The 27,474-nt window shown below is 62.3% G+C and overlaps 2 protein-coding genes across 2 annotated transcripts in view; one reads left to right on the top strand and one right to left on the bottom strand.

The window, feature by feature from the left end:
* Nucleotides 1-590: 590 nt before the first annotated feature.
* NKX6-2 (NK6 homeobox 2) lies at nucleotides 591-1,904 on the top strand. Its single transcript, XM_090278802.1, has 3 exons — nucleotides 591-1,052; nucleotides 1,137-1,309; nucleotides 1,511-1,904. Exons 1-3 carry the CDS (start codon nucleotides 647-649, stop codon nucleotides 1,766-1,768), a joined length of 837 nt encoding a protein of 278 aa, XP_090134928.1. The 5' UTR covers nucleotides 591-646; the 3' UTR covers nucleotides 1,769-1,904.
* A 1,761-nt stretch (nucleotides 1,905-3,665) lies between these two features.
* The window catches only part of INPP5A (inositol polyphosphate-5-phosphatase A), a 138,749-nt gene continuing 114,940 nt past the window's right edge, over nucleotides 3,666-27,474 (bottom strand). The window contains exons 10-15 of the mRNA XM_090278800.1: nucleotides 20,771-20,866; nucleotides 20,595-20,669; nucleotides 15,819-15,892; nucleotides 7,222-7,333; nucleotides 5,410-5,475; nucleotides 3,666-4,666 (exon numbers count right to left, since the gene is read on the bottom strand). Of these exons, the coding sequence (XP_090134926.1) occupies nucleotides 4,586-4,666; nucleotides 5,410-5,475; nucleotides 7,222-7,333; nucleotides 15,819-15,892; nucleotides 20,595-20,669; nucleotides 20,771-20,866 (504 nt within the window). The 3' untranslated portion in view covers nucleotides 3,666-4,585. The remainder of the gene's footprint in view (nucleotides 4,667-5,409; nucleotides 5,476-7,221; nucleotides 7,334-15,818; nucleotides 15,893-20,594; nucleotides 20,670-20,770; nucleotides 20,867-27,474) is intronic.

Below are 27,474 nucleotides of genomic sequence, written 5' to 3'. Positions count from 1 at the left end.
TGAGCGGGGCGTCTAGGGAACCTCGGGGCGGGGCGCTGGCCGTGTCCCCCGACGGCTCCCGCCCTCAGGGGCGCTTAGCCTAATGGGGCACATGGGAGCTGCCGAGTGGGTCCTCAAGTTTGCATTCTTTCGGGCGATAAAATATGCTCTCGTATTTTTTCCTGATTTCCTATTAAAACCTTTGCCTAACTAAACTCCCATCCAACGGGATTTATTTCGTCCCGGGGGAGATAAATCGGACAAATTTACAGCCCGGAAGGCACCTGCCGAGCTAATGGGCCCTTCATGGAGTGCGCGGCCGGCGGGGGCGCGCGGCGGGCGGGGCGCTGGCCAATGGCCGGGCCGCGGGCGCCCGCAACCAATCAGCGCGCGCGCCGCGCCGGGGCCCCGCGGTTATCAGCGCCTCCGGCCCGCGCGGCGCCGCTCCGACCAGCCCCGGAGCCGCCGCCGGCACCCGCCGTATCCCGCCGCCGCCGCCGCCGCCGCCTGGCCCGGCCCGGCCCGAGCCTCGCGCCCGCCCTCCGGGGCCGTCGGCGCCCATCGCGCTCCGCGTCTCGCGCCCCGCGCCCCGTGCAGCGGCGCCCGCCTGGGCCGCGCGCGAACTTCCCGGGCCGGATGGGCGCCCGGGCCAGTGGCGGCGGCGCCCATGGACGCTAACCGCCCGGGCGCGTTCCTACTGAGCAGCGCGCCGCTGGCCGCGCTGCACAACATGGCCGAGATGAAGACGTCGCTGTTCCCGTACGCGCTGCAGGGCCCGGCCGGCTTCAAGGCGCCCTCGCTGGGGGGCCTGGGCGCGCAGCTGCCGCTCGGTACCCCGCACGGCATCAGCGACATCCTGGGGCGGCCGGTGGGCGCGGCGGGCGGCGGCCTCCTGGGTGGCCTGCCCCGTCTCAACGGGCTAGCCTCGTCGGCCGGCGTGTACTTCGGGCCCGCGGCCGCCGTCGCGCGCGGCTACCCCAAACCGCTGGCCGAGCTGCCCGGGCGCGCGCCCATCTTCTGGCCCGGCGTGGTGCAGGGCTCAGCCTGGAGGGACCCGCGCCTGGCCGGCCCGGGTGAGTGGCGCACGCGGGAGTCGGCCCGGGGCGCGGGGCGCGGGGCGGGGCGCGGCGGCCGCGCTCACCCGCTCTCCTGTGCAGCCCAGGCCGGCGGGGTCCTGGGCAAGGACGGCAAGAAGAAGCACTCGCGGCCGACCTTCTCCGGCCAGCAGATCTTTGCGCTGGAGAAGACCTTCGAGCAGACCAAGTACCTGGCGGGCCCGGAGCGCGCGCGCCTCGCCTACTCGCTGGGCATGACCGAGAGCCAAGTCAAGGTGAGGATGCGAGGCCGGGCGGCCGCTCGCGGGTCCCCAGGCACCAGGCAGACCCTCCCGTCCGCGTCCTGCGAACGGCCCGCGCGCGGCCGCGGGCCTCGGCCCAGCTCCAGAGGTGCCGCTGCCCGGCGGCCGGGGTGGGGGCCGGGCGGCAGGCGGGGCGCCCCGGAGGCGCCATCTGATGCCCTCCTGCGCCGCCAGGTGTGGTTCCAGAACCGCCGAACCAAGTGGCGCAAGCGGCACGCGGCGGAGATGGCTTCTGCCAAGAAGAAGCAGGACTCGGACGCCGAGAAGCTGAAGGTCGGGGCGTCGGACGCGGAGGACGACGATGAGTACAACCGGCCCCTGGACCCCAACTCAGACGACGAGAAGATCACGCGGCTGCTCAAGAAGCACAAACCCTCGAACTTGGCGTTGGTCAGCCCTTGCGGCGGCGGCGGCGTAGGGGACGCCTTGTGAGGCCGCGCGCGGCCGGAGGGCGGGGAGGGGCGGGGCCGGCGCCCCCTCGCCGGAGCTGTACATATATTTTTACAGAATAAGTTATAAAGCGGCCGGCTCGGGCTCGGCGGAATCACTTTGTATCATCAATAAATTATTTAACACGTCCCGTCGGAGCCGCGGCTCCCGGCTGCTCCGCGTGTTTCTTCCTCTCCGTCCCTTCTCCGGGCTGCCAAGGTCCTGCGCGGGTCGTGCGCGGCGGAACCAGCCCGGGCCCCGGGCCCCGCGCCCCAGAGCGGAGGTTGCGGCCGACGGGGCGGTGGGAGCCGGGGGCCGGCGAAGGCCTGGCGCGCGGGAGGGCGGCCCGGCCCCGCGAACGCTCTGCGAGAAGGAGCCGCCGGACCCGGCGCAGGAAGAGCTGCGAGGAGCCGGACGGAGCGGGGCGCGCAGCGCCGGCAGGTGAGACGCGGGGCGGCGGGACTCCCGCCCATCCCTCCCGGGGGCCGCGGGCCCGCGTCGCGCCGGCTCAGACGGATTAGGTTGCGGATTGAGACACATTTTGGGCCCGTCCCCGCTCCCTTCGGGCCCGTCCCCGCTCCCTTCCCGCCCGGCCTCCGCGGACGCGTTCTGCCCTGACTGCGTATTAAAGTGCCTTCGCCCCGGTAGCCGAATACGTGCAAGTTCGCCCTGAGCTCACACGGGGGAAGTGGGTTTTGAATTCCCGGCTCTTCCGCTCCCGTTAGAGAAAGTGCTATTCAGCTCGCACTGGGACCCAGGAGCGGCGGGGACGGCACAGCCCGGGCAGCGGTCGGCGCTCTGCCCGGCGGGCGGGCGGGTGAATCGGCGGGACTGGGCCGCCCGCCAGCACGGCCCGGACGCCCTCCTCTCGGCTCCCGCCGTTCGAGGGCCGGTCCCGGAACCGCCACCCTCCTCTGTCTCGTTAACAGACCGTCCTCTGCTAGACTCTGTGGCCCCGACTCTGCATGTTGCATCCTAATGGGCGTAAGGATTGAGTATCAATTCTAAAAATTAAGTATCAACTATTCTATTACGCTGCGATTTCTGTTCGATGCTGCAGAGGAACAAACAGCCGGGGCTTTGTCACCACGTGGCTGTGCCGCCGGCTGCAGAGCTGGCACTTCCAAGCAGCGGCGGCTGGTGGTGTTTTCTTTTCAAAGGCGCAATATGAAAATTTACTTTATTTCTGCACGTGAAGTCTTCTCTCAGCTAATGCTAGGAGCAAAGGAGTTTCCAGTCTCAAGGGGGAGGGTAGCCAAGCATTTACATGATCTCATTAAAAACGCCGGGCGGGGGGCGGGGGTCCCACTCCTTAACGCCCAGGTAGGAAGGCCGGGAGATGCTTCTGCTCGGGGCCGCGGCATCTGGGGGGGCTCCCGGGCGGCTGCTGAGCGCGGCATCTGGGGGGGCTCCCGGGCAGCTGCTGAGCGCGGCGGGAAGGAGGCAGGGGGCACAGGGCTGCCGAGCGCAGGGAGGAGAAACAGGCGGTAGGACTGCGTTCACTGTGATCAATTTTATTGCTTAGGAACCGGAGCGGCCGTTTCTAAAGGCTCCACAGTGACCAGCCGCTGAAACCCCGCTGGACAGAACTGCCGCCCGCCGCGCGCCCCACTGTCCAGGACGCAGGTTCCGCGCGCGCCCACCGCCCCGCTGCCCGGGACGCTGCCGGGCTTCTTAGTGTTCTAGCAGAGGGACAGGCTCCGCCGCCGCTCGCGCAGACTCGGCGCTGGGAGAGCGGGAGGCCGGGGCCTCTGCCGCGAGCCCAGGACAGTTGTTTCTCAACGTTTTTATGTACAGTTCATGTTAAAAGCAGTTTCTACTGGAAGCAGACTAGGCTACTCTATGTCCCCCATGATATTATTGTTTTATGTAGAATACTTGGCACCATAGAACAGTAACAAAAGACAAAACGGTTTACAAAATTCTTAAAAGGTTCACCCAGGCCGGCTAGAAACTTCACATTCAGGTCTTAATACAACACAGAAGAAGGCAGAGGAGCGGCGGCTGAGTGTGGCCAGGTGAGCTGTCGCCGGTCACCCACGGTGCACTGCCAGCTCACATCACTGGTCCTGCAGGTGCGTGACGTTCAGAGCTGAACTCCGAGGCTCCGATTCTACTCGCAGAGGTGACACTCGAGCGTTCATACTGGAAAGTACATTTAGCGTAAGTTTTGGTACAATTTATAAATTATTTTAAAAAGTATATATTTATATATATTTATATATAAAACCGGGAAGCAGCTGCAGTGTGATTCAGAACCATGTACATGGCAGTAGAGGGAACAGCACGGGAGGGGCCGTCAGCTGGACCCGGAGCCGCGCTCCCCGAGGTCAGCACGGAGCCTGCCCGGCCCGGGCACGCCTCCAGCCGCCAGCAGGGCGCAGACACCCGTGGGTTCCCACGCTGACAATTATTACAAACTGAAAACCGTGAAGTCTAAAATACAGAATCTCTGCTATTAGAGTTTTGGCAACAGGACTGTGACTTATTAAAAACCCCAATACGTCTACTTAATGTCACATGAGCAGACAAGACGGTGAGGTATGTGCGGCTCCCCCGGGACGGCCGGAGGCGAAGCAGAGTGTGGGCCGCCGCTAGCGGGCGGCGCTCGGGCGAGTTAATCGATGCAGCTGTTGAGTGTGGATCTCAATGGACGCGACTTCCATCCGCTGCTGGCGCTACAGGCAGGGCTGGCGGAGGGTCCGCTCCTGGTGCTGGCCTCGCCTCCCTGCATGGAACCAGTGGTTTGTTAAAGGGACAGACACAGGGGCAAAGCTCAGAAAAGGTGAACTCAAGGGAAGGAGCCATATTTACCACACGTCACTGCACGACACAACACTTGTGCACGTGTGCGTGAGCTTTACCTGCCCCGGGCGCCACGCGGAAGGCCAGGAACACGGGCTGCAGTGGGACAAGAGGAGGCGTCAGCACCCGGGCGGCCAGCGGCCAACTCCACCCTCACACGCACTCGGGGCCACCCCGGAGCCCCACTGACGTGAATCGAAGCCAGGACGGGCCCCTAGGGACTCCAGGCAAAGTGGCTTCCTGTCCTGTAACGAGGTGCTTTTAGATAAGGACGGACTTAGACTGCTGACTGGGCCCCCATAACGGGCTGTGGGACCGAGCTCCCGCCTGGCGTCCCCGTGGGGGCCACGTCTCAGGACAGCACCCCGTGGTCTCAGCCCCACAGCCTCACAACAGGAGCGCGTGGAGCCCTCCAGGCGGCCTGGGAGGTGCACCCCGTTGCTGCACGACCCTCAGCGAGGACAGTCTCCCGTGGGAATTAGTGCCTGAAGCGCTGGCCTGAGACCCCCGCTCCACCTGCCCGCTGAGCCTGCTCGGCGAGGACCAGAAACAGCTGAGGTGCACACTTGGGAAGTGGCCGTGACGTCGTCTGTGGGAACCTGCATGTGCTTGGTTACAAACGGTAGAACTGTATTCTGTTCTACGGTGATGAGTCACTTCTGCCTTCTCCTCTGCCTGCCTACCTGCCACCGCCTGGCCTTTTATTAGAGTTAAGTGAACACAGACGGCAGACGGCTCAGCCTCTCCTGGGAAGTCTGACTGGGGGGGGGGGTGGTGGAGTGTAACACAGGGACAGGAGGTCAGGGTGGCCGCTGCCTCTCTGGCCCAGGCCGCATCACCTTGTGGTCTCCCATGCAGACGCTGGGCCCGATGTGGTCGTACGTGATGCCCTCCTCGCTCTCCGCCTGGGAAAAGCAAACAGAGGGGCCTGTGAGCGAGCCCTTCCCCGGCGCCACTGGCCCCGCGAGGCAGTTGCTGGCCGGGGGATGGAAGCTTCCGGCTGATGCGGCAGCACTGGGGCCTCTGGGCCCTGGACCGGGCGGAGGCACAGCACCCCAAGCCCACCGTGGCTGGCCGCCCCCTGCTGTGCCTGGCAGACACCTCACTTCGGGGGCGAGGGTGAAGGCCCTGTTTCTAGCCACCAGTCAGCTCTGACTGGGCCGGGGCTTTCGATCCACAGCAGAAGCACCTGAGACTCTCAGGTGGAAGCTGAATTACCTTTAATGCAGCAGGAAGCTGCCAGTCAGGTTTACTTGGCGGTGTGCTCACCAGCCGGTGGTGGGGGGAGAACTCAGCCTCTGCGGCACCTCCCGCCCCTCACAGCCGCCCCGCCGCCCTGCGAGTGGGCCATCCATCACCGATGGCGCGGTAATTTACAAAGGCAGCACAAAACTGTGGGCTTCCAACTGCATAATCCTGAGACACATAAACAAATGACCGCGGGCGCGGCACACCTCGCTGAGCATCCATCACCGGCCTGCAGGCAGCCCTGCCGCGCCGCCACCTTCGGCGTTTTCAGGCGGGAAGCAGACGGAACATGATGACGAGGAAACCGAGCGTGGCGTGATGGATGAGGCCGGGGAAGCAGCCTGGAGCATCTGCGGCCTGTAACGCCCGCCACCCAGCGTTCCCCAGGGGAGGGCCTGTCCGGACTTCGGCCCAGTTGGCCCCCATCACATCTGCAGCATCAGAGCTCATCCCCCCAAACCATAGACGTGAGAGGATGTGAAACAGTCTAAGCCCCGCCTCCCGCTGAGCTGCCGTGAGCCCCGACTGCAGGCGTGGGGGCAGCATGGGGCCCCGCACTGGAGCTCTCAGGGCAGAATGCACGTCCCTTGCTTTCTGACGTTCCCCTAGGTAGGTGGCACCTGTCCCATCCCCAGAGGCGCTTGTTCTGGAGGGCAGCCTGTGCTCAGCTTGCCCCATGTGCTCAGAGTGGCCAGGCTTGGGGCCCAGGCAGGGCTTGCGCACAGGCTGGAAGGGCTGCCGGGCACCTTCTGCCCGGCAGAGCAGGCCTGCAGGCCCCGTGAGCACAGGCTTCCTCCCGGGCCGCTCCGGCCTCAGGGAGGAGCACCCAGGGCAGGACCCTCACCAGTAAGGCCGGCAGGGCCCCTTAGTGGGGGAGGGCAGGGCCCCACGTGGCATGGGGCATGGGGCACGTGGGTGGCGTGTGTGCTAAGGGCAGAATGTAGGGGCTCTGCCCTCCTGCCAGCAACCCCTCCTGCCCGGTGGGCGAGGCCCAGGTTCTGGCCCAGGAGCAGAGACAGGACCGGTGAGTGCAGCCCAGGGCACTTGGAGGGGATTTCCTGGAGCCAGGAGGAGATGGAGCTGACGTCTGGGGTGGCCTGGGGCAGTGGGGTCACCGTGCCCCTGCCCATGGCAGACTGGGCACCAGGCTGCTGCCAGGGGAGTCGGTGGTCATCCTTACCCTTGTTCATGATTGCATTAGTGGGGCTGACAAACCAATTCAGGTAGCGATTCGTTTGAAAACGTTCTTTTTGTGTTAAGATATGGGAGTGGAAATCCCTGGAAAACCAAGAGGCCCCAGGAAGCCTGAAAACTTCCCAATGTCAGATCTTGCAGGTCCCAGACGCCCCGCCCCACTCTGCCCACAGGCCCCGCAGGCCGGGCAGAGCTCGTCCACCGCTTACCCTCAGAATCAGCTCCTTGGCAGACGGGGACATGAGCACGCGGTCACACCAGGCGGGGCACCGGGTGTTCATGTACTGCTTGCCCTGGCTGGCGTCCTCGCTGTACGGGTAGCTGGGGAGACAGGACAGAGGCGGGTCAGCAGGAGGCTCTGGCCCCTCCTCTGGGGCCTGCAGACAGCGGTGGGGCTTCTCTCTAAAGCCCATGGAATGGCTGGTTCTCCAGGGAAAGAGTAACTGTATAGAACTTTCTAGAATATAAAGTCAAACTCACAGTTCCTTTAAAGAAATGATCCTCTATCAAACTTTGCTTTTATTTTCGGACATGGTCTAAAGTACAATACAACCTGCGTGGAAGAAAAATGGCGTCAGGACCTCAAGGGCCCGGTCACATGGATGTGCCCAGCGGGAGCCTGTGGGAAGCTGGGGCCCAGCCTGGCGACACGCCCGGGGCCCAACAACCTGCTGCCACCTCAGTTCTCCTCTCAGGAAGCGCCCAGGGGCCCTGGCCTTGGGGTCATTGCTGCGGACCCTGCCCTGGCCACAAAGGCCCCACTGCACGGACCTGCTTGGCCACCGGGAGAGGCCTGGGGAGCCCCTCAGGGGTGGAGGCACCACAGCCTCCGACTGACCAGGGAGTGATGCAAACGGGAGTGCTGCCAGCCCCCAGGTTGGGCCTATGGCCACCAGCTGAGCACGGTCCCATTGTCCTCAGACACCGGCCACCTGCCCACAGAGTCCTACAGCCGCCTGTCCAAGGCCCCTCACGTACCCCCCTGCACCCCCCCCCTGCCCCCCCGCCGCCATGGGCAGCTTCCTCCTGTTTCCAGAACTCACTGGAACATTCCCGCCTCTGGGCTCTGTGTTGCCAGTGGGCCTTCCCTGGTGTGTGTGTAAAGCTGCTAACCCAACCCGAAAGCCCGAGAGCCCTCGCCAGGCCCTCGCCCCCCTCCTCGCCCTCCCCCCACCTTCCTCCTGCTGCCAAGGGCATTCTGATGCGGTCGCACTGAAGTCATAATAAACGGACTCAGAACAATCTGGCATTGTGCAGAGACTTCGCTGCTCTCAGTGTGTCCTGCAGCGCCCGCATCCCCATGGCGCGGTGGCCCTGCAGTGCGTGTGTCCCCATGGCACAGTGGCCCTGCAGCGCCCCGCATCCCCACGGCGCGGTGGCCCTGCAGTACGTGTGTCCCCACGGCACAGTGGCCCTGCAGTGCGTGTGTCCCCAGTGTGGTGGCCCTGCAGTGCGTGTGTCCCCAGTGTGGTGGCCCTGCAGTGCGTGTGTCCCCAGTGTGGTGGCCCTGCAGTGCGTGTGTCCCCATGGCACAGTGGCCCTGCAGCGCCCCGCATCCCCACGGTGCAGTGGCCCTGCAGTGCGTGTGTCCCCATGGCACAGTGGCCCTGCAGCGCCCCGCATCCCCACGGCGCGGTGGCCCTGCAGTACGTGTGTCCCCATGGCACAGTGGCCCTGCAGTGCGTGTGTCCCCAGTGTGGTGGCCCTGCAGTGCGTGTGTTCCCACGGTGTGGTGCACCTTATGTGGCCTTCACGACCCATCAGGGTCTCTCCTTGTGAAAGTAACGGGTCCCTGTAGGTCAGCTCTAAAGTGTTACACGGTACTGGCCGGACGCAGCGCCTTCCCCTCCGCTAAGTTTCCCTCTTTCCAGTTTCTGGGCCGCCCCCAGCCCTGCTCTGGGGCGGGGGCCTTGAGTGCCTCGCAGGCAGGCGGCGGGGCTGTACTGGCCGCACCCACTGTCACCAGAGACCGGACTGTGACCCCGGCCTGCGCACAGAGCCCCCGCTGGATTGGACAAAGACCTGAAGCAGCAGATGCAGTTGGACGCCTGCCCACGCAGCCCCTCCCAGCCCCACTTATTTGACAGCACAGAACACCAGCGCCCACAGCGCCTCCTCGGGACAAGTGGCAGCGAGTGCCTGGCCCGTCTCCACCCTGAAATGACAGCGCCGCGTCCAAGGTTCCTCAGTTTAGCCCGACTGGGCCCTGCTCTGCCTGGGACGGGCCGTCCAATCGGGCATGTGCAGTGGGACCCACACAGGCCTTCCCCTTCCCAAAGGACAACACGCAGGCCACTAGGCAACGCCCACCCACGGCTGGGACAAAGGTCAGGGTCAGAAGGTCCTGCAGGCTCTGAGCCCACTGCCAGCTGGTCCTTGCAGGCTGTGCGGGGGGAGGATGCCTTTGTCACAAAGGGGCTGCAAAACAAGATGACAGACTGCCACCCGCCCGGCAGCCCAGCACTGTCTGGTGGCCTCTGCACCGATGCTGTGAGTCAGGCATGTCCTACCGCCTCCGGAGCATTCCATTGCCACGTGTGGTGCCGTGAGTGGAGCCCGGCACTGGCTCCCTGGCCCCAGCCACGCCCTGTGTGAGGGGCAGGTGTGTGTCAGCAGTTGGGGGGGCTTGGTGCCCGTTGCCACTCAGAGACGCGGTTGGGGTGGAGACAGAGCGACGTCCACCTGCTCCAGAAGCCACTGCTTCCGGTCAGTGGGGCCCATGACACGGTCTCGACCACAGAGCCCTCCCCTCCCAGAGCACCTGTGTTCAGGTCCCACCCGCGGCGGCAACACATGCCCACGCCCCCCGAGGGGCTGGTGCCCCGGGTACCAAAGGCGCCTGCTAAGTAGCTCTGTGAGCGATGGTCCCTGTGCACTTGGGGCCACGAGGGAGTACCGGGCTGCCTCCTCCCTGCCCGCGGGCGGGGACCCGAGAGCCTGGAGCCCTGGCCAGGCCCCTGCCCCTCCGCCCTCCTCCTGAGGCCCAGGACGGCCCAGCCGCAGCTCAGGAGCAGACACTGATTAACCGGGGCTGGCTGTACCCTCAGACTTATCTGAAAGCAAACCCACGCAGGGTGGGGACGCGGGGCAGCTCGGGGGGGGGACTGCCATCATGAATGGCAGGGTGATAAAGCTAACAATTGCCCACCTGTCCTCAAGGCCCTGCCACCCCCAACTGCCCTGCACCTCAGGATGTGAGCAGGGGCCCCTCAGCTGGGAGGCCAGCCCTGCCCACCAGGCCCATGTCCCATGAGGGCGGGCTGGGTAGGCCAGGCGTCACCAAGGCCCTGAGGCCAGCACAAGGCCTGCTGGCCAGGCCAAATCTGCCAGAATCTGCAGGGCCGCCCCGACTCAGCAGGAAATGGGGGGGGGCCCTTCCGGAACCAGCCCCCGGAACAGACAGGGAAGGGGCGCGCTGCGCGCCTCAGGGAGGGTGAGGACAGGGCCCTCGAATCTGTCCCGGTAAGGTAGCAGCTGTGCCCAGTCCCAGCTCTGCACAGGCACAGCAGCATGGAGGCCAATGCTGTCACCGAGAACGTGGGGCTGCGTGTGTCACCAGAGACTTTCCCACAGCCCCACCTGGGGCCTCCAAGACTTGGTTCCAAAAACACCAGCCGTTTCTGAAATTCCTAGAAAAGCAACAAAACTGGAATCACAGAAAAAGACGGCGGCCGAACTGTGGCCACACCGACACCTCTGAGAGCAGCGTTGTCGCGTCCGCGTGGGAGCCCGGGTGCGGGAGGCGGGCACGCGGGCTCCGCCCTGGGTAGAGCGCACCTGCACCCGGGGGTCCCTGGGCGTCGGCCACTTTCGTACGACTGGTTCTCTGGCCCCTGACTCCTCAGCACTTGGAGATGAGCATGTGCGTGTGCTGTGTCCAACAGGGTGCGCGGACCAGTGGGAGTCGGGGTGTCGCTGGCATGCGCCCCACCCCTGAGTGTCGCCCGAGCGCGCACAGAGCCGGCTCCTCTGCGGAACACCTGGGCCAGCAGCTCCAGGGGCCCCGTCAGTGGCCCTCAGGCCTCTGACCCTGATGCTTGGGATTCGGTGGGAAGAGGTGGTCGGGGGCCGTGGGCGTGCCCTCCTGCAGGGCAGGCCACCACACGGGCCACCCAGCAGCCACTGGGGCTGGGCAGGAGCAGATACGAGGCCCCGTTGTCATCTATTTAGCTGAGCTTTCAGAATATTGTTTTAAATGTGAAACCATGCCACTCTCCTACAAATTATGTTTTGATTAGGAAATACTTTTTTTTTCATAAAAATGTTATGTTAACGTGCAGTGGCTTATTATTATTTAAAAGTAAGTTAGTAATTAAAGGTACAGTAACTATGAGTAGGTGTGAGCACGGAGCAGGGCTCTCTGGGGTCCCGGGGCCACATGGGACCCGTCCCCACAGCCAACCGCAGCCACTTGGTGGTGGGACATGCTTTCCCTCCTCAGTGAGTGGGAAGGTTGGTCCCTTTACTACCCGAGGACCAGCACAGATACTGGGCTGTGTCTGAGATGAGCCAGAGGCAGTGGCAGGACAGCCAGCTGTCATCTGCAATATAGACATGAAGGACAGAGCCCTGGACAGGGCCCTGCAGGAGGGGCCATCGGCCTCTGTCGCTGACACAGCCCAGTGATGTCAGGAAGGGGTGCTGTCGTGTTGTGGGGCCACTTCTTGGGGATCCAAATTCTCTGACTTCAGGAAAGGGGGTCCTGGAGGAGCTCCCTGGGGAGTGGACAGGGTGCCACCAGCAGGGTCTGGGCTTGAGGCTCCGTCCTTGGGGGCAGACTGTGCCTCTCAGGGCTGGGTGCTGGACGCAGGGCGCCTCCCTGCCGTGCAGGGCGGTGAGGACACCCCGGGCCGCTGCAGCTGCGCTGCTGCGTCTGTCTCCCTCAGTGTCGACGACATGATGGTCAGCAGTCACTGGTGATCACGTGCCCCGGCTGGCAGCACAAGGGGACAGAGGCCTTGCCCAGCCCAGCCGCGTCTACTTAGGCTGGGCTCTCCCAGGCAGCAGCCAGACTGGGGCTCCGAGGCAGGAGCAGTGAGTGGGTGCTGGGCCCGAGGGGAGGCGGGGTCTCTGTGGAGCCCCTGGGCAGCTGCATGTCTGAGGCCGGCCTCAGACTCTGGGGTGTCCTGCATGGGACCCTGGTGTGGGAGATGGGACTCTACCTCTGTCCCCACAAGGTGCCCTGGCACCCTGGTGCGGGAGAGGACAGATCCGGTAAAGGGAACAGGTGCCAATCTCCTGAGGGAGCCCCCTGGGACAAGTGCTTCTTCATCTCATGATTCAGTGTAGCCACCTCTCCCCACAGGGCCAGGACAGCCTGGGCAGTGTCCCCGCGCTCCTTCAGGCAGAGTCCACTGTGAATCCTCTGCTGCAAGACAGGGTCCTCAACCACTCCCACCAGCGACAGACGGCTCCATGCTAAAAGCTGTGCACCAGTGACACCCACACAGTACACACACCCAGGCAGCACACAGACATATATACCCTACATCCACACCCAGTCCCACACACACCAACACCCCCCCACACCCATATATGCGCACATGGGGCACACACCCAGGCACCATGAACATCCAGACAAAATGCCCACCCACACCCACATACTGCACACACTCTAACTCACATGTCCGCACACACCCATGCAATGTACACACCCACCCACATCCACACCCAGGCAACATACCCACCCATACCACACCCATGGACATACCTACGCACATTATGCAGGTGCATGCACACCACATACCCAAACTGTGCACATGCACACACACCTTACACATGTATATATTCCCATGTATACACCATGTGCATGCACAGGTACAACTCATGCACACACATACCCACAACCGCTCAGTGCATATCTACACACATTCATATACATATGACGAGGTCTGTCTGGAAAACAGTCAGGTGTTGTTAACATAACGAGAGCAGTTTGTGCAGCACCAATGGAACCCGGTAGCCAAGGAGTGGGCTGGAATGCGCATGCGTGAACAATGACGACTTCACTGTACATGTCAGCGGGGGTGGTAGATGCCATTGACTGAGCGTGTGTACTGTGTGGCCGTCCCATTCAAAGTGACTGAGCGGGTAGAGCAACAAATCTGCATCACGTTTTGCGTGAAGCTTGACCGTTCCTCTGCAGAAACTATTCAGCTGATTCAGAGGCCGCAGCTGTGGGCACCTGGTGCCGGGCAGCTTCATCACGACAACACGCCTGCTCACGCATCACATCTCGTGCAGAGTCTTTGGTGAAACATCCCATCACCCACGTGACTCAGCCCTCCTACAGCCCAGATTTGGCCCCTGGGACTTCTGGCTTTTCCCAAAACTAAAATCAGCTTCGAAAGGGAAGTGATTTCAGATGGTTGATGAGATTCAGGAAAATACGATGGGGCAGCGGATGGCGACTGGGAGACCTGTGTGGGGTCCCGAGGTGCCTGCTCTGAAGGGGACCGAGGCGTCACTGTCCCGTGTACCGTGTTTCCTGTGTCTTGTATCTTCTTCAATACATGTCTCTATTTTTCATATTACATGGCTGGATACCTTCTGGAGAGACCTCATATATACACACAGGCCCATGTGTACACATATTCAGACACATGTGCACACATAACCCACACTCTATAAGATGTGCACACATGTACATATAGTCAAACCTATGCATACCCCCCACATATACACATCCATGCATGTATACACTGTACACACACATGCAAATCTATGGAATGCATACACACGTGCACACAAGTGACCATAACCCACTCACATAACCCTGCAGACACACCGTACCTGTGTACGTACACACATACCTACAGACGTGCACACACATACACGGAACCCACGTGATGCCCCCACATGTACACGAGTGCACATGCAGCTGCACAGTGCACAGATCAGTGGGTACACCCATGCACACAATCGTCTGTACACATACCCCACGTATACAACACACACACCCCATGCAGGGCACACACCCGCGTGTGCACACTCTCCCGCACACACACACACCACCTGAGATTGTGTGTTTCACGGCAGAGTCTGAGAACACACTGGACAGGTACGAAGCCCACAGCTGCCGCCCCAGCCATCGCCCTGCTGTCCCCCGGCTACACTCCTGCTTGAGACAGCTCTGCACACCCACATGGCAGCCATGGGGCTGCGACTCTGGGTGGTGGCCATCAACACGGCTTTAAAGATACAGTACGACCAAAGAGAGGGAGACTTCAGGCGTGACCGGGGCAGTGGGGGCTGCAGGAGGAATGACCTCAGGACTTTCGGTGGGTTTTGCACCTGAGCTCATGCTCTGACTAGGCTGAGGTCGCTGGAGTCCTTCCTGGGGACCTGGGCCCCAGCCCCTAATGCTGTGCCTTGGTTAGAAATGCCTCTCCCTTTCTTCTCCCCACTCCTCCATCTCGCAACCTTCACACGCGATTTCCAAGTCACAGGGAAAATATCCAAAAACTAAGTCAACCGGTCAAGCGGGCCTGCAGGCTGCCCCCAGCCCCGAAAGCTCTCCCCTGAGGGCTGGGCACTCCCTGCTCTAAGGCACCCTGCATGGCCCAGTCCCTTTTGTCCTCAAGTGGGACATCCGCAGGTTCCCAGAAGAGGGTGGAGACATCGCTGGGACCATTCTCCTACCACATGAACCACCAATAAACCCTGCGGAGATTTTGCTCAGCAGGTCTGTCCTGTGACCTTGCTGAGGGCAGGTGGGCTGCACATGAAGCCACCCCAGTATACTGTCCTGGGGGTTCGGCGGGGACACCCAAACATCAACACCCAGAGGGCTCTCTGAAGCCATTCCCACTTGCCACAAAAGCATCCCCTCCCATGTCCCCGGGACAGAAAAGACCCCAGATGAACAGGTGGAGTTAGGGGCCACCAGGTCACAGCTGCCTTCCTAGGGAGGCCTGAGCTTCCCCAGCCGGCCGCCCAGGGACTGCCAGCCCTGCACCCTGCTAGGGACCTGCTGTACTCCTGTGCCCCGTGTGGGGGGTTTTCAAGGCCACAGTGTTTGGGAGAAACTTGACCGGCAGAGGCCAGTGTGGGCACAGGTGTCCACAGGGTCACACCCTGGCCCACGGGGGCTCCCAGGCCTCCTTCATCCTCCGCCAGCTCAGCAAAGCCCTGGGGAAGAAGGGGAGTCCAAACAAATCCTGGAGAATGTCAACCTCTGGTTGCAGACGTGCCTGAAGGGCTCAGCGCGCGCTGACTACACTGGGAGCAGCCCTGGGCGGTGGGGACTGCTGACGCACTCGCAAACACACAGAAGCACCGAGACAGCCTGCGCACCAGCCTGGGGGCCTGAGGGCTGAGAGGGGCCCACAGCCCTGCTTCTCTGGCTCCCTGACACTCACACCATTGGTCTGGGTGCTGAGCCCACCCTCCTGGCCAGAGCCTGCACCCCGAGGTCACAGGGGCATAGGCCCAGGGCCTGGCGGCTTTCTGTCCGTCCTTCTTCTCGGCTGAGTCCAGGCCCCTGGGAGGCACTGGGGTGAGTGACTGGTCAGAGTGGATGAACAGGTGGCAAATGCCATAAACGTCTGGATTCTAAAGTGTCAGAGTGAAACATAGCAGAAGCCGGCGGGCACATCCAAAGCCACGCAGACCCTGCTGCGCAAGACGTGCGCAGGAGCCTCCGCTGCCGGCCCCAGGCGCACAGCTGGGAGGCCGGTTTCGCGTCCTGGAAGAGCATCTTTGGTAAAGAAAGAAGCCCTCGTTGCCCTTGCCTCGGCCGGTTGCTTCTTCAGGCCGCAGGAAGGGCGTTCCGGCCGCCCCGAGGGGAGGACAGAGGGACAGTTACCTGGGCGGGAACGAGATGTCCAGCTCATGCAGTCTGTCCCTGAAGACGGAGAGCTCTTGGTCAAATTCTAGGAGCTGAAGAAAGAAACAGATGAGAAGAGTCACTGGTTGCCTGTCTGGCGGCACTGCGAGGTCCCAGGGACCCTGAAACTTCCAGGGGCACGACCCCCAGTCGACAGGTTTGGGTGTAGGTGGACCCCCTCCCACCGAGACCGGCCTGATTGTGTCCCGAGGGACTGGGGGGCGCCCTGCAGCCCCTGCTGGTCAGGCCACATCCAGGCTCCAGCTGGGCTGCTGCTGGTGCTGGGACCCGCCCGCCTGTGGCCGAGCAGCCGCCTCACTGCAAAGGCCACGTGGCACAGTGGGCAGGGCCAGCACTGTCCCCAAGAGGAGACACCACTCCTGTTCTGCTCAGACCAAGTCAGAGGTGAGCAGTGTCCACCTCACGGAGGGAGCTGATAAAAATGGCCCCAAGTTTGCACACCCCACGGAGCACGGTGGCCCTGGGAGGGAAGGGGCGCCACGCAGCCTCTGGCCACACTGGGCTGTGACGAGCCACCACCACACGCACCCTCGGCACGTGTTCATTAATCATGTCCCCTCACAGCTGGGTGGGCGCGCGGCCTCATGCAGGGGCTCCCCTCAAAGCCGCCTCATCCATCACCCCCGAAGCGTGCGATCGCAGCACTGTGTACACAGTAATTACCCGCATGCCAGGCTGCTACCTGAGCACCGGCAGGCAGCCCCCCTCCGCAGCCCCGCCTGCCCTGCCTGTCGCCTGGGCTGGGGAGGGGGAAGCGGAGCAGAAATCCCACGGGAGGGGGCTAGCTCTGCGCTCTGGCACACCGGGGACCATTTCCAACAGTTCTGTCAGATGTCCGGGTCATGACCCTCCCTGCAGAGACCCTAGTCTCAGAGAGCCTCCTGCCCTGCCTGGTGAGGCTCGGGGCCCCAGGGGGACACATGCGCCCACAGCTGCTGCTGAGACGGGCCAAGCCTGCAGGCCAGGAGCCGGGGCCCTGGGCAGGGTACAGGGCCGGGAACGGGGGCCGGGGGTGAAGGCGAGGACAGCGGAGGGGAGGGCGGAGTGCAGACTGGCTTCCCATGAAAGGTTCGTTCCACCGCTGGGGGGCTCTGGAAAGTTCAGAGTCAGCTCCTCAGCGGGGCTAGGGGTAAGGAGACATCTCAGGGGCTGAACCGCACCTTCAAGGGCAGGTGTGCCCGTGGGTTACACACCAGTCCACAGTGTGTGTGTATCTGTGTTTATGAACATGTGTTCACGTGCACATGTGTACTCGAGACAGTTTGTGTCCGCATGCACATGCGTCGGTAAGCACAGCCCCACCTGGCGACTGGTCGGGAAAGCTGGAAAACTCTGGCAGAGGCAGCTGGCAAGGTGGTTTCCTGCCCCCAGCTTGGGTGGATGCACCCGCGGCCCCCCGCCCCGTCCAGGCGCAGCCTGTGGGACAGGGCCGCCCGATCTCCCCGCCCTCCCACTCGTTAAGGGTCTTAAGTAACAAGCACCGCAAACGAGCACCTGGTTTGGGGCCAGACTGGGTCTCCCGGCCGCTCAGACCGGAGCAGAGCCCACTGCGCCGTCCCGTGCGCCCTGCCTGTCCTGCCCCGCAGCACGGCCGTCCTCCCCAGCCCAGCCACAGAACAGGCAGCTGTCCCGAGACGCTCATGCCTTCCGGTCCCACGTGGACGCGTTCAGCCTCTGCTGTGTCAGGGGCCATGCCAGACGCTGCCCAGGGCCATGGACGGCACCAGGCAGTCTTCGCTTTCCAGGACTTTCCAGTGCGGGGGAGGCGGGGGCTAACCCCATGTCTACACGAACAGACGCAAACCTCCGCGGTGCCAGGTGGGCCTGAGACAGCAGCACTTACGAGCCCCGATCCAGGCTATCAGACCCCCAGCCTGGCTGCCCTGGGCAGGGTAGGCATGGGCTGGCTTAGCCCATTGCTCAGTTCTGACAGGTTGGTGGGACCCTCCCCTGGGGATCAGCACGGAGATGGTGCCTGAGTCCAGGGCCTGGGGACTGCTCATACCCCGTCCACCCGAAACAATGGTCTGGTGGCCTGCTGCTTGTACCAAGCACCGACAGGGGACATTTCTGATTAGAAACGATGCTGCATGTCTGTGGAGATGATCATTTGTATCTCTGAGATTTTTCACAAACATGATAATCAGTTCCACTTGTATCTTAAACATTCTTCTTGATTACAAAGTGAAAAACAGCGCGGGGCATGTGTGGACAATGATAAAGCAGCCGGCCGATCATATGTATCTGTCAGGAGTTCTCTAGCCGTACAGATTCCACTGTTGCTGCAAAGACGCCGCGCTGATAAAGGAAAGAGCCAGAAAATCAATGCGCCCAGAGCTGCAGCGGCTGCCGAACACTCAGCAGACACTGCCGTCGGGCAGGCTGGGCCCCGCGGAAACCCCGGCCGGCCGGGACAGCCCAGTGAAATTTAATCTCTCCAAATCCTCGCCAGGGCGCTCCATCCTGCAGCCTGACAGCACACGTGTAATTAATTATACAATTTCGATGGGAATATCGACTAAACAAAGCCATAAATCATAGAAAAAGTCAATAGGCATGGACACATTCAATCATGTCCCGGCCAATGATTACTACTCTTAAAATACAATAATTATTTTCAGGAGCCAGCTTGAATTAAATTTCTGTCAGGCGGGTACAAGACCGGTGGTGGATGAAGGATGCGATGGATTTTGGGGCTGCGTCCGGCGCGGGCACATCCATCCTGCGGACGGCAGTTTGTCCCAGTGGCCGTAACGCTGTGTCTCGCCATGGAGCGGAGAGGCTGTCTGATGGCCTGTCATGCCGTTTATCTTGTCCCCGGGGCGCCGAGTGACCCCATTTCCGTGTGGCTGACAGGAGGCTGACCCCTCGACGTGCTGAGTGGCCCGGGCAGGGAGCACGCACCCACGTGTGAGCCTCTGAGGTCCCGGAGCCGCCGTTACTGTGGGTGTGGCTGCGGGGCCTGCTCTCAGAGAAACTACAGCCCGGAGCCCGTGAGGGTCCTGACGTGACACAAGGGGCCAACATGGGACTCTACGCCAACCCCACTGCATGTTTGCATCTTAGAATCAAATTCTGAAGTGCCCCTGAATATTCAAACTGATTTTCCTCCATCTCAAAAAGCACGTTCTTCTTGCTTCCAGTAGCAGCAATATGTGTTCTGTCCAGTGGCCGCTGCGCAGTCTCTAAGTGCCAAGAGAGGGAACCGGCGCCTCTGCACCCACACGTGACCTCACGTCCGCTTCTGGGACGTGGCCTTGTCTCCAGCCCATTGTGCCACCCGCTGCAGACCCTGCTTCTCCCTTGGCCGATGGAGTCTCCTCTCACCAATCTCCTTGTTCCTTCCAGAACATTCTGGCCCCTAGGCTGCCCCAGTGCCAGCCCCCCAGGTCCACTGTTCTCCCAGGGAATCTCCACTCTTTTCTCCGGCTGGTGGCCTCAGGGCCCTGGCTCTGAGGGGCCCTTTCTGGGCTGGGGTTCCGCAAAGTGTGCCCCTGCCTGGCCTTCTCCAGCTCAGACGGCCACGTGGCTGCCCAGGGACAGGGTAGCACTGTGAGTCTCTGGGCACTTCCCCTCTACACAGCACAATGGACCATGCTCTGTCCCCACCCTGACCCTTGGGCTCTGGCCTCCGCGTCATGTGCCCCAGGCCCGAGTCACCAGGCACAGGAGCAGCAGGACACGGTCCCTGTCCCACGGAGCCCCCCGTCTGGTGGGAAATGGTTGAGCTGAGTACCCGTGCGCTGAGTGTGGTGAGAGACACAGTGGCCAGTGTGTAGGGACAGAGTCCACCAGGGACAGGCTGTGGAGTGGGCAGGGAAGCTTGGAGCGTGTGCTGGGCCCTGACCGGAGGCCATCGGGCAGGGAGGCGCTGAGGCCTATAGGCCAGGCCTGCGGACAACGGGAGGGTTCCAGACGGAACCCTCGACACACCCCTGAGGAGGGTGGGACGGGCAGATGGGGTGAGGAGGGCGGCCTCAGACGGCAATGTCAGCACGCCTGGGAGGGTGCAGTGCTCCCAGGGGCAGCTGGGATGGTGGCGCCCACAGGTGTCCCAACCTGCCCCCAGGGCACCGCCCGCACAGCCCGGCCTCTGCAGCACTGATGCCCGGGGGTGAGGGGCCCGGAGTCGGCTGGCTCGGACTAGTTAGAAAGGGCCCAAGTGTCAGGTCTCAGGAATCTGGGAGCTGGCTGCTAATCAATGCTGCCACATCAGCTCAGGAGTGGTCCCAGCAGAGCATCTTCGCCCGGGAGACACAGAAGTGTCACTCATTACTTGATCATCTACCAGTTTACACGGTCCCTGCACAAACAGGCTCCCAGCAAACACCCTAACCAGGCCCAGGCCCTGTCCCAGTAAAAGGTGGGGCTGGCAGGGGCAGGCCTTCCCCGAGGGGTCTGAGCCCTGTGCACGCACACACACGTGCACACATGTAAGCTTGGCGACAGGCTGCCTTGTTGACATGCACGTATGGCCTCTCACGGCTCTGGAGGAAGTGCAGGCCTGGGCCCTGAGCCGGGAAGTCTGCGTTCACCTCTCACAGGTGAGGGTCTCAAAGGCCCATGGCTCGGGGAGTCATGCTGCCCGTTAACAAGACTGAGGCAGGTGCCACAGCCCAGGGTGGTGGTGGGGCCGACGGGGAACACTGTGGGACCGCCCGCAGAGAAGTGACAGGAGGCACCAGGCCAAGCCAGCCTGGGTCGCGCGCTGAGTGCGCTGACAACGAAACTCACCGCCGTGCCGTTGTCCTCGCGGAAGACCTCCTGGTTGAAGTAGTCAAACAGTTTCTTCTCCAGCTGCAGCATCACCTGCCAGGGACAGGCTGTCAATGTGGGGCTGGGGGGCGGGGGCAGGGCTCCCTGGCTCAGGACGGCTGCTGAGTCACCCACTCAGAGGGACAGGCTCTTACCTTCCGGTCATTATCTGACTCGCGGAATATCAGCTTCACAACTTCATTGGTGTCAGCGGCGCGGACCGTCTGCATGGTGGCCTTTGTGCAGAGAGTCTGGGGAGGACACGGAGGAGCTTAGGCCCTGGAGAGGGTCTTCCGCCCGATGGCCACAGACGGCCACGTCACACAGAGCAAGCAGCTCTCCCTGACCTCTGTCCAGCCCCGTTTCACACCTCCCTGTCAGGGGCCCCAGAGAAGGCCTCCAGGACGCTGTGGGGCCACGAGCTGACCAGCGGTGCCTGAAGGCAGGCCTGTGCTGCCGTGTCCCGGGCCAGTGCTGCAGGCCACATCCTTGCCCATCCCCCACCCCGCCAACCTGGTGCTCCCCTGGGCTCCGGACCAGGGATGGCTGAGCAGGCTTTCCAAGAACAGTCTGAGTGGAGGCAGCTGGGGGTGCTCTGAGGGAGGGGCAGTGGCCGGGAGCTGAGGGGAAAGGGAAGGGCAGGCACTGTCACCCTCCCAGGCTACCATTTGGTTGGCTAAAAATTAAATTAAATCTGGGTCGTTTAGAAAATTCTTCCATCTGTGTGTGTGTGCATATGTATGTAGCACACCATGGAACCCCTCGCCCGCGTGGGTGGGTGGGGAGGGGGGCTCAGGACATGTGTAGCAGAGTAAGTGACCATGTGCTGCGGACAGGGCAAGGCTCTAAAGAGGGTGGCACCCCATGCTCACACACATGGGCAGGATGGGGAACAGCCGGTGTGGTGTCGGGCCATGTGGCCTGGTGTGCACACGTGTGGCTTGTGTGCAGATGCACCTCAACAAAGCCGCTTTCCAAAAGGGCCAGATGGGGCTGCCTTGGAAGACAGCCTGCGATGCCACAGCGGGATTCACCTTGTGACAACAACTCCTTCTGAAGGGCACCGGTGAGGCCCTGGGGCTGAGCAAACCTCGCCTGGGAAAGTGGCTGCCGTTAGCCCAGCAGGCGCTCCAGGACAGACCATTGACATTCAGAGCACAGTCAGCTAAGTGGGTCAAGCCCCCCCAAAGTGACTTTTGGACTCATGTGTCACAAATCAGTCTGGCGGCCTTCCAACGGCGCGGATTAGAACGAGCCTGGCACAGTCCACAATCCAGAGCGGAGTGGCCCTGCCTGCCCTGCTTCCTCAGAGGTGCGGCTCCATCCAGATGCTAATGGGCTTAAGTGGCTTAAGCCCTGCGGTGAAAGGGACGGGGCTGGGCCAGCAGACGGCCATTGTAGCCACGCAGGGCCAATTCAAGAAATTCATGGGTCTCCTCCCAAAGGCATTTGCTGGAAACGTTTTTAAAAATTGCTTTCTCTGGCTCCTCCAGGCAGGCTCCCAAAGGATAAACATCTGAGCTCCCACACCCGCCCCCCGCTCCCCGGCCTGCAGCGTGGAGCTGTGACCAGGCCCCGGCCGCAGCTTGCCGCCTGCTATTGGCGTGCCTGCTCATGCGGAGATGCGCAGGCTGGCCGTTCCGGCTCACTACCGAGGGAAGGGATTTTTCTCTTTTGAAAGGAGAAAAAGTACCCAAAAAAGCTGTTCTTAAAGGGCCATCCAAAGTTTATTTCATCCTCGGCAGCCACACACGGGCACAGGCCAGGCCACCCAGCGCCTGTCCCATCGGCACTCGCAGCGCCTGCTTTTTCTCTAGGATATGAAGGGGCCGCGGCCGCCAAGGCTGTCCACCTGTTGCATGGATGACGGGACTCCTGCGTTTCTTCTCAGTCTGGATGGCCAGTGATGCATGCCACTGGGCCCATGTCCACCCAGGAGGGCTGCAGCCCGCGCTTTCTGCGAGTCATGCATCTCTGTGGCCTGTGGGATCCGCACAAAGCTGTTGCGTCGGAGCTGCCTATGTGCAGCGGCCCCACTCACCACAGGAGCTCAGTCTGACTCGTCACCCCAACTCAACTGTCACAAATGCTCCCACAAAGTCCACACCCTCCTGAAGGTAGAGCCTCTCAGACCCTAACAGGCTGAGCCTCTAGAACCCACTCTGCATAAAGTTTGCTCCGTGTTTGTAAAAATCACGTCAAAACCAATATATAAACACAGGTTTAAACCTTTCCACCAGGAACAGAAACTAGGTAAGGCAGCTTTAAACACTGAGCGAAAGGCACAGGGGTTGGCAAAGCTTCCTCGTTTCATTATTATTTTCATTTAAAAAATGTTTATTGATTTTAGAGAGAGAGGGAGAGGGAGAGAGAGAGACGGACCGGTTGCCTCCTGCACGCACCCTGACTGGGGACCGAACCTGCAGCCCAGGTGCGTCTGCTGAGCACAGGGCAGGGCGAGTGTTGTCTCCGGGCCCCGAGCCTCTCGGCGGTGAGCAGCTGGGATGCTGTGGTCCCCGTGCGCCCCCCTGCAGGGTGGCAGCTCAGCCTGCAGTTCCCAGCAGCTGCTGAGCTCTGGGTGCAGTTATAGTGGCAACTGCAGAGAGCGTCCACCCGACAGCCCCCACACCAGGGCCGGGAGGGTGGCTAGTGAGGAGACGGCAGCCGTGCAGGCCGAAGCCTGACAGGCAGTGGGGGAGCTGCGGAGCGTGAGTGGAGCCGGGGCGGGCGGTGGGGGGCGTGGTACGCACGGGGGCAGGGTCGGGCATGTAGGCACAGCCACCCCGGGGAGCTCCGGTGCCCAGGACGAGGGCCGCGGTGCCGAGCTGCTGGCGAGCTGGCGGCGGTCCTGGAGAGGCGCTGCCGTGAGGCCAGGTCAGCTGTGGGGGCGCCTTCTTCCTCTTTGTCCGATATTGTCCACTGTTCCTCCAGAACAACAACGGCCATAAAGGCCCTTTCATCTGTTCCGCAGAGGGTGGGGCCGCTCCCTGCAGCCTGCTGACGCGGGCCGCGCTGCACAGGGCCGAGCTCTTGCTCCGAGAAGCCGTGTGGCTGCCTCAGACTGACGCCCAGCAGGTGCTGGGGCCCGTGCTGCAGGGCGTGCGCTCTGCCCACAGAGAGGTCCCAGCAGGGGAGCTGCCACATTTTAGTTTGGCTTCTTGAGAATGTCCCCAGACTTCTACGGACACCTGGGCTCAGAGTCGGCGGGGAGGGCATGTGAAGGAGGCACAGGCCGGCGCCGGGTACAATGGTGGCCTGGGGAGCCACCCCTAGGCCTGGCAGAGACCCACTCGGAGCGCTACGGTCCATGCGGGGCTGTGCTAACCCCAAGGGCCGGTGGACAGCAGGACCTGGCCAAACACCCACAACCACACAGACAAGGTCACTGAGCACAGAACGGCCCGTGACTCAGGAAGTCTAGTTCGGAGAACGGGAGGCGGGGCGGGGGGAGGGGGGTGGTGACCCACCAACACTTTGTCTTTTTTCTATAATTGTGGGAAGAATTATTCTGACATCAACCTACTGGCTGGAAACACTGGCCATGTTTATAAAGCAAACTTTCTGGAAGAAAGTCATCTAAGGAAAACCCAGGAGAGTCATCACAATTAAGGGTAAAATTATACTTCAGTTTTGGTTAATTGACATAGGCCCTATGTTAAAACAGATGAAACAGAGGTCTCTTTAGAACAGTGGTTTAAAGTCAATGATGTGAATTAATGATTCTATTGTTTTAAACCAAGACTTAAAAAAACCGAGCCAATAACCTGCCAAGGATGGCACGGCGAACACAGCCCCCGACCACGTCCTTCAGAACAACTGTGTCCGAGCTGCAGGCACGCGTGTCCGGAAGGGGAGGGAGGCCGCTCCGGCACCGCTGGGCCCTGCGCGGCCAGTACCGACCCGCACACGCTGGCTCCCAGGTCAGAAGAGAACCCCCCGGGCACTAGCGGCGGCTGAGGCCAGCACAGCAGGCTGGCTGCGCACTTGACAGCCCGGCGTTCTGAGATGAAATGACAGGACTGCACAGGCCTTGTCCGAAGTAAGGCTTCCTCTGGGGCAGGGGAGTTGGGGGCCCTGTCCTGTCTCCTGTCCTGTGGAGGGCAAATGGCCAGGACCTCCTGGGCTCCTGACACAGGAGCCAACTCCTGGGGGGCTCCTGCCGGGCTCCGCTGGGCGACCAGGCTGCCCCACCAAGGTGTGGCCCCGTCACAGGCCTGCACACACGCATGGGTCCAGCACAGCTGTCACCCCGCAGGGCCCCACCAGGAGCTGGCCTGCCTGCACCTGCTGTGTCCCCAGGCTGAGGGTCCTGGATGCGGAGGCGAGGCAGGGGGCTCGTTCAACAAGGAATGAGACGCCAGCCTGTCCCTCACGTGCTGCTCGAGTTCCGCTCACCTGCGCCAGTCAGCACGGCGGCGGTCCGGCTGGGCAGTTCTCAGCGTTAACCTCGGGCGACGGCCCTTCCCAGGATCGGGTGCCCCCGAGGGGGGGAGGCTGGACTGCTGGCCTTGCCTGTCCTCACCGGCTGCCACGGTCTCATGACACCGTGACGTCTGCAGCAGGTTTCCCCGCCCCTCTGAGGCCGCAGGGCCTGCGCGGTGGCCCCAGCTCCCTGTCCTCTCTTGTGGGCACGAGCCTCCCAGGCCAGCTCACCCTGGCACCTGCCACATGTGTACCTGTCAGGAACTGGCAACCAGGTTTTGAAAACGGCTGCCAGCCTCCAAAAACGCATCCATCACTGCCATTGTCAGGCGGTGAGGGACAGCAGGTGGGCGCTCGGCCGGGCCATGCGGAGACGGGAGTGCCTGGCACTGCTGTCACTCTCTGTCACTGCGGCCAGCTGAGCGCCCAGCTGCCAGTTGCCACCGCACAGGCATAAAACACACCCTCTGAGCGAGCGGCCCTGCCAGCAGGGCTGACGGGGCTGCATTGTTCACCAGCTCCCTGACGCGCGGCCCCGTAGGTGGCACACGACGGTCATGTTTAATCTGTGTGTGTTCTAAGTATGGCCAAGGCGGCGCCAAGTGTGGTTGCTGTGCTGTCCTCACAGCCCACTCTGCCAGCACTTCTGTCCTCGTTCGCGTCTGGAAGGGGAGCTGCGGTCCCCAGGGCACCAGGCTCTCGGGCACACAGAGCCCACTTCCCTGGCTGGTGTGGCCCAAACCACGGCAACCTGTCACCCTCCCTCACCACAAATGACAGCAGGGGCCTGCCTGTCCCGGGGCCCCTCCTGCTCCAGCCACAGGGGGACAGTCACTGCCTTTGCCTCGCTGCCTCCTGGACCCAGCTCGCTGTCCTCTGCTGTCAGTGGGCTGCAGCCCTGCAGGCACGCACCTGCCTGAGGGCCCACGGGCCTCCTGCGGTCATGCCCACGAAGTAAGCAAAAGGAAACACGAGTGCTCAGAGGAGTTGCCCCGACGGCACCAGCCCCCACTGCCCATGGCACCTCGTGCCCTCCACGGCTGGCACCCAGCTCAGCATCCCCCACGGGAATCGGGCCAGGCTGTGTCCACCTGGGACAGTTCTGACCTCAGGTCAGAGCTCTGCCCTTTCCCGTGACATTTGTTTTGTTGGGAAGAAGAGGCCACGGGGAGATGCCCCTGACCTCTCTGACATGCGGCCTGCAGGGCGGTGCCCACAGATCTACCTCAGTCGCCGGAGGCCCCTCCACTGTTCTGAGGGGTACCCTGCCGGTGAGCGGGGGATGTCCCCAGCACAGCAGATGCCCTGGTCCTAAGGATCCGCCAGCAACAGCCCCGGGACTTGAGATCACTGAGCAACGCAGTTTTCCAACCCCCAGCGGACGAAACTTTGCTCAAGGGCACCAGCCTCTGCCGGCTCCGGAGGTCTGCGCGGTTGTCAGACATGGGGCAGAGTTCAACACCACAGAAGCTGCTCCCGAGTTCCCACAGGGCACAGGGCCCAAGGGACTTTGACTGGGTCTCTGATACCTGATTAATTAGCATTTTAACTTCAAAATGAGGAAAGAAACCTCAGCAGACCCAAAGGAAGGATTCTGCAGTCCCCAGTGGAACTCACCTGTCCACTTGAGGACACTCTCTGTGGGCTGGAGCCCCCACCCCTTGGTGGCCCTCGCTGGCGTGGGGCCGTGCACTCCTGGCAGCCGGTGAACACTCACACGTGTGTGTGAGGCTGGCTGGGTGAGGTGCCGCCAGCTTAATTCAATTACAAAAGAGGATTTCAATACAACATTATTCATTTCTGTCGACCAAGAGGAGACAGGGATGATCAAAGCCGGCTCAGTCCGTCTTTAAGAAATCATTTCCCACCAAAGATGGAAGATGGATGTGTGACGGCGTTTGTAACGAGGCCGCTAATGGGAAGATAATAACTTGGAGGAATGACCACATTTTTGTAGTTGTTCCCACCACGGTTGCCGCACGCAGACTCCGGGGTCTGTTCCCAGTGTGGGGCCAAGCCCTTGAGAAGCTTGCCTGGCGCACGGCCGCCGGGAGAGCCGGCTTCAGAGTGTCGGCCCAACAGCTACGAGAGCCCTCACCCCGCTGTCTCCGTGCCCCACAATGGACGCCACCACGGGGAAGCCGGCCTCCGGGCCTGGGCCACCAGCCTTGCTTCCCGGCCAAGGGGGCCAGTCGCGGGTCACGCAGCTGGGACGCAGCGGGGCTGCCCTGAGCCCAGCCTTCCGACCTCACTGCCGCACGCTGGCGCCAGGCCGGAGGTTTCCATCTGCCTGTTCCCCAGTAGGGATGCCCTGCCAGGGGTCCCGTAAGTGCGCCATGGAGACAGACACAGCCTCTGCGTCCTCCACGCGGGAGCGACGGATTATTCAAGGACACAGCCTAACTCCTTTGCAGACGTGCCACGAAGAAGGAACGGC

Source organism: Furipterus horrens, unplaced genomic scaffold, assembly GCF_987537825.1.
Source record: "Furipterus horrens unplaced genomic scaffold, mFurHor1.1.pri manual_scaffold_5, whole genome shotgun sequence".
Classification (NCBI taxonomy): Eukaryota; Metazoa; Chordata; class Mammalia; order Chiroptera; family Furipteridae; genus Furipterus; species Furipterus horrens.
Note: the sequence above shows the minus strand (reverse complement) of the source record. Positions and strands in the feature narration are given on the sequence as shown.

What these genes read in the sequence shown, in the direction of transcription:
- NKX6-2 (XM_090278802.1), top strand. Translation starts at nt 647, where the DNA reads ATGGACGCTAACCGCCCGGGCGCGTTCCTACTGAGCAGCGCGCCGCTG. An exon ending in CCCGCGCCTGGCCGGCCCGG is followed by an intron (nt 1,053 to 1,136) that starts GTGAGTGGCGCA and finishes TCTCCTGTGCAG; the next exon opens with CCCAGGCCGGCGGGGTCCTG. An exon ending in TGACCGAGAGCCAAGTCAAG is followed by an intron (nt 1,310 to 1,510) that starts GTGAGGATGCGA and finishes CTGCGCCGCCAG; the next exon opens with GTGTGGTTCCAGAACCGCCG.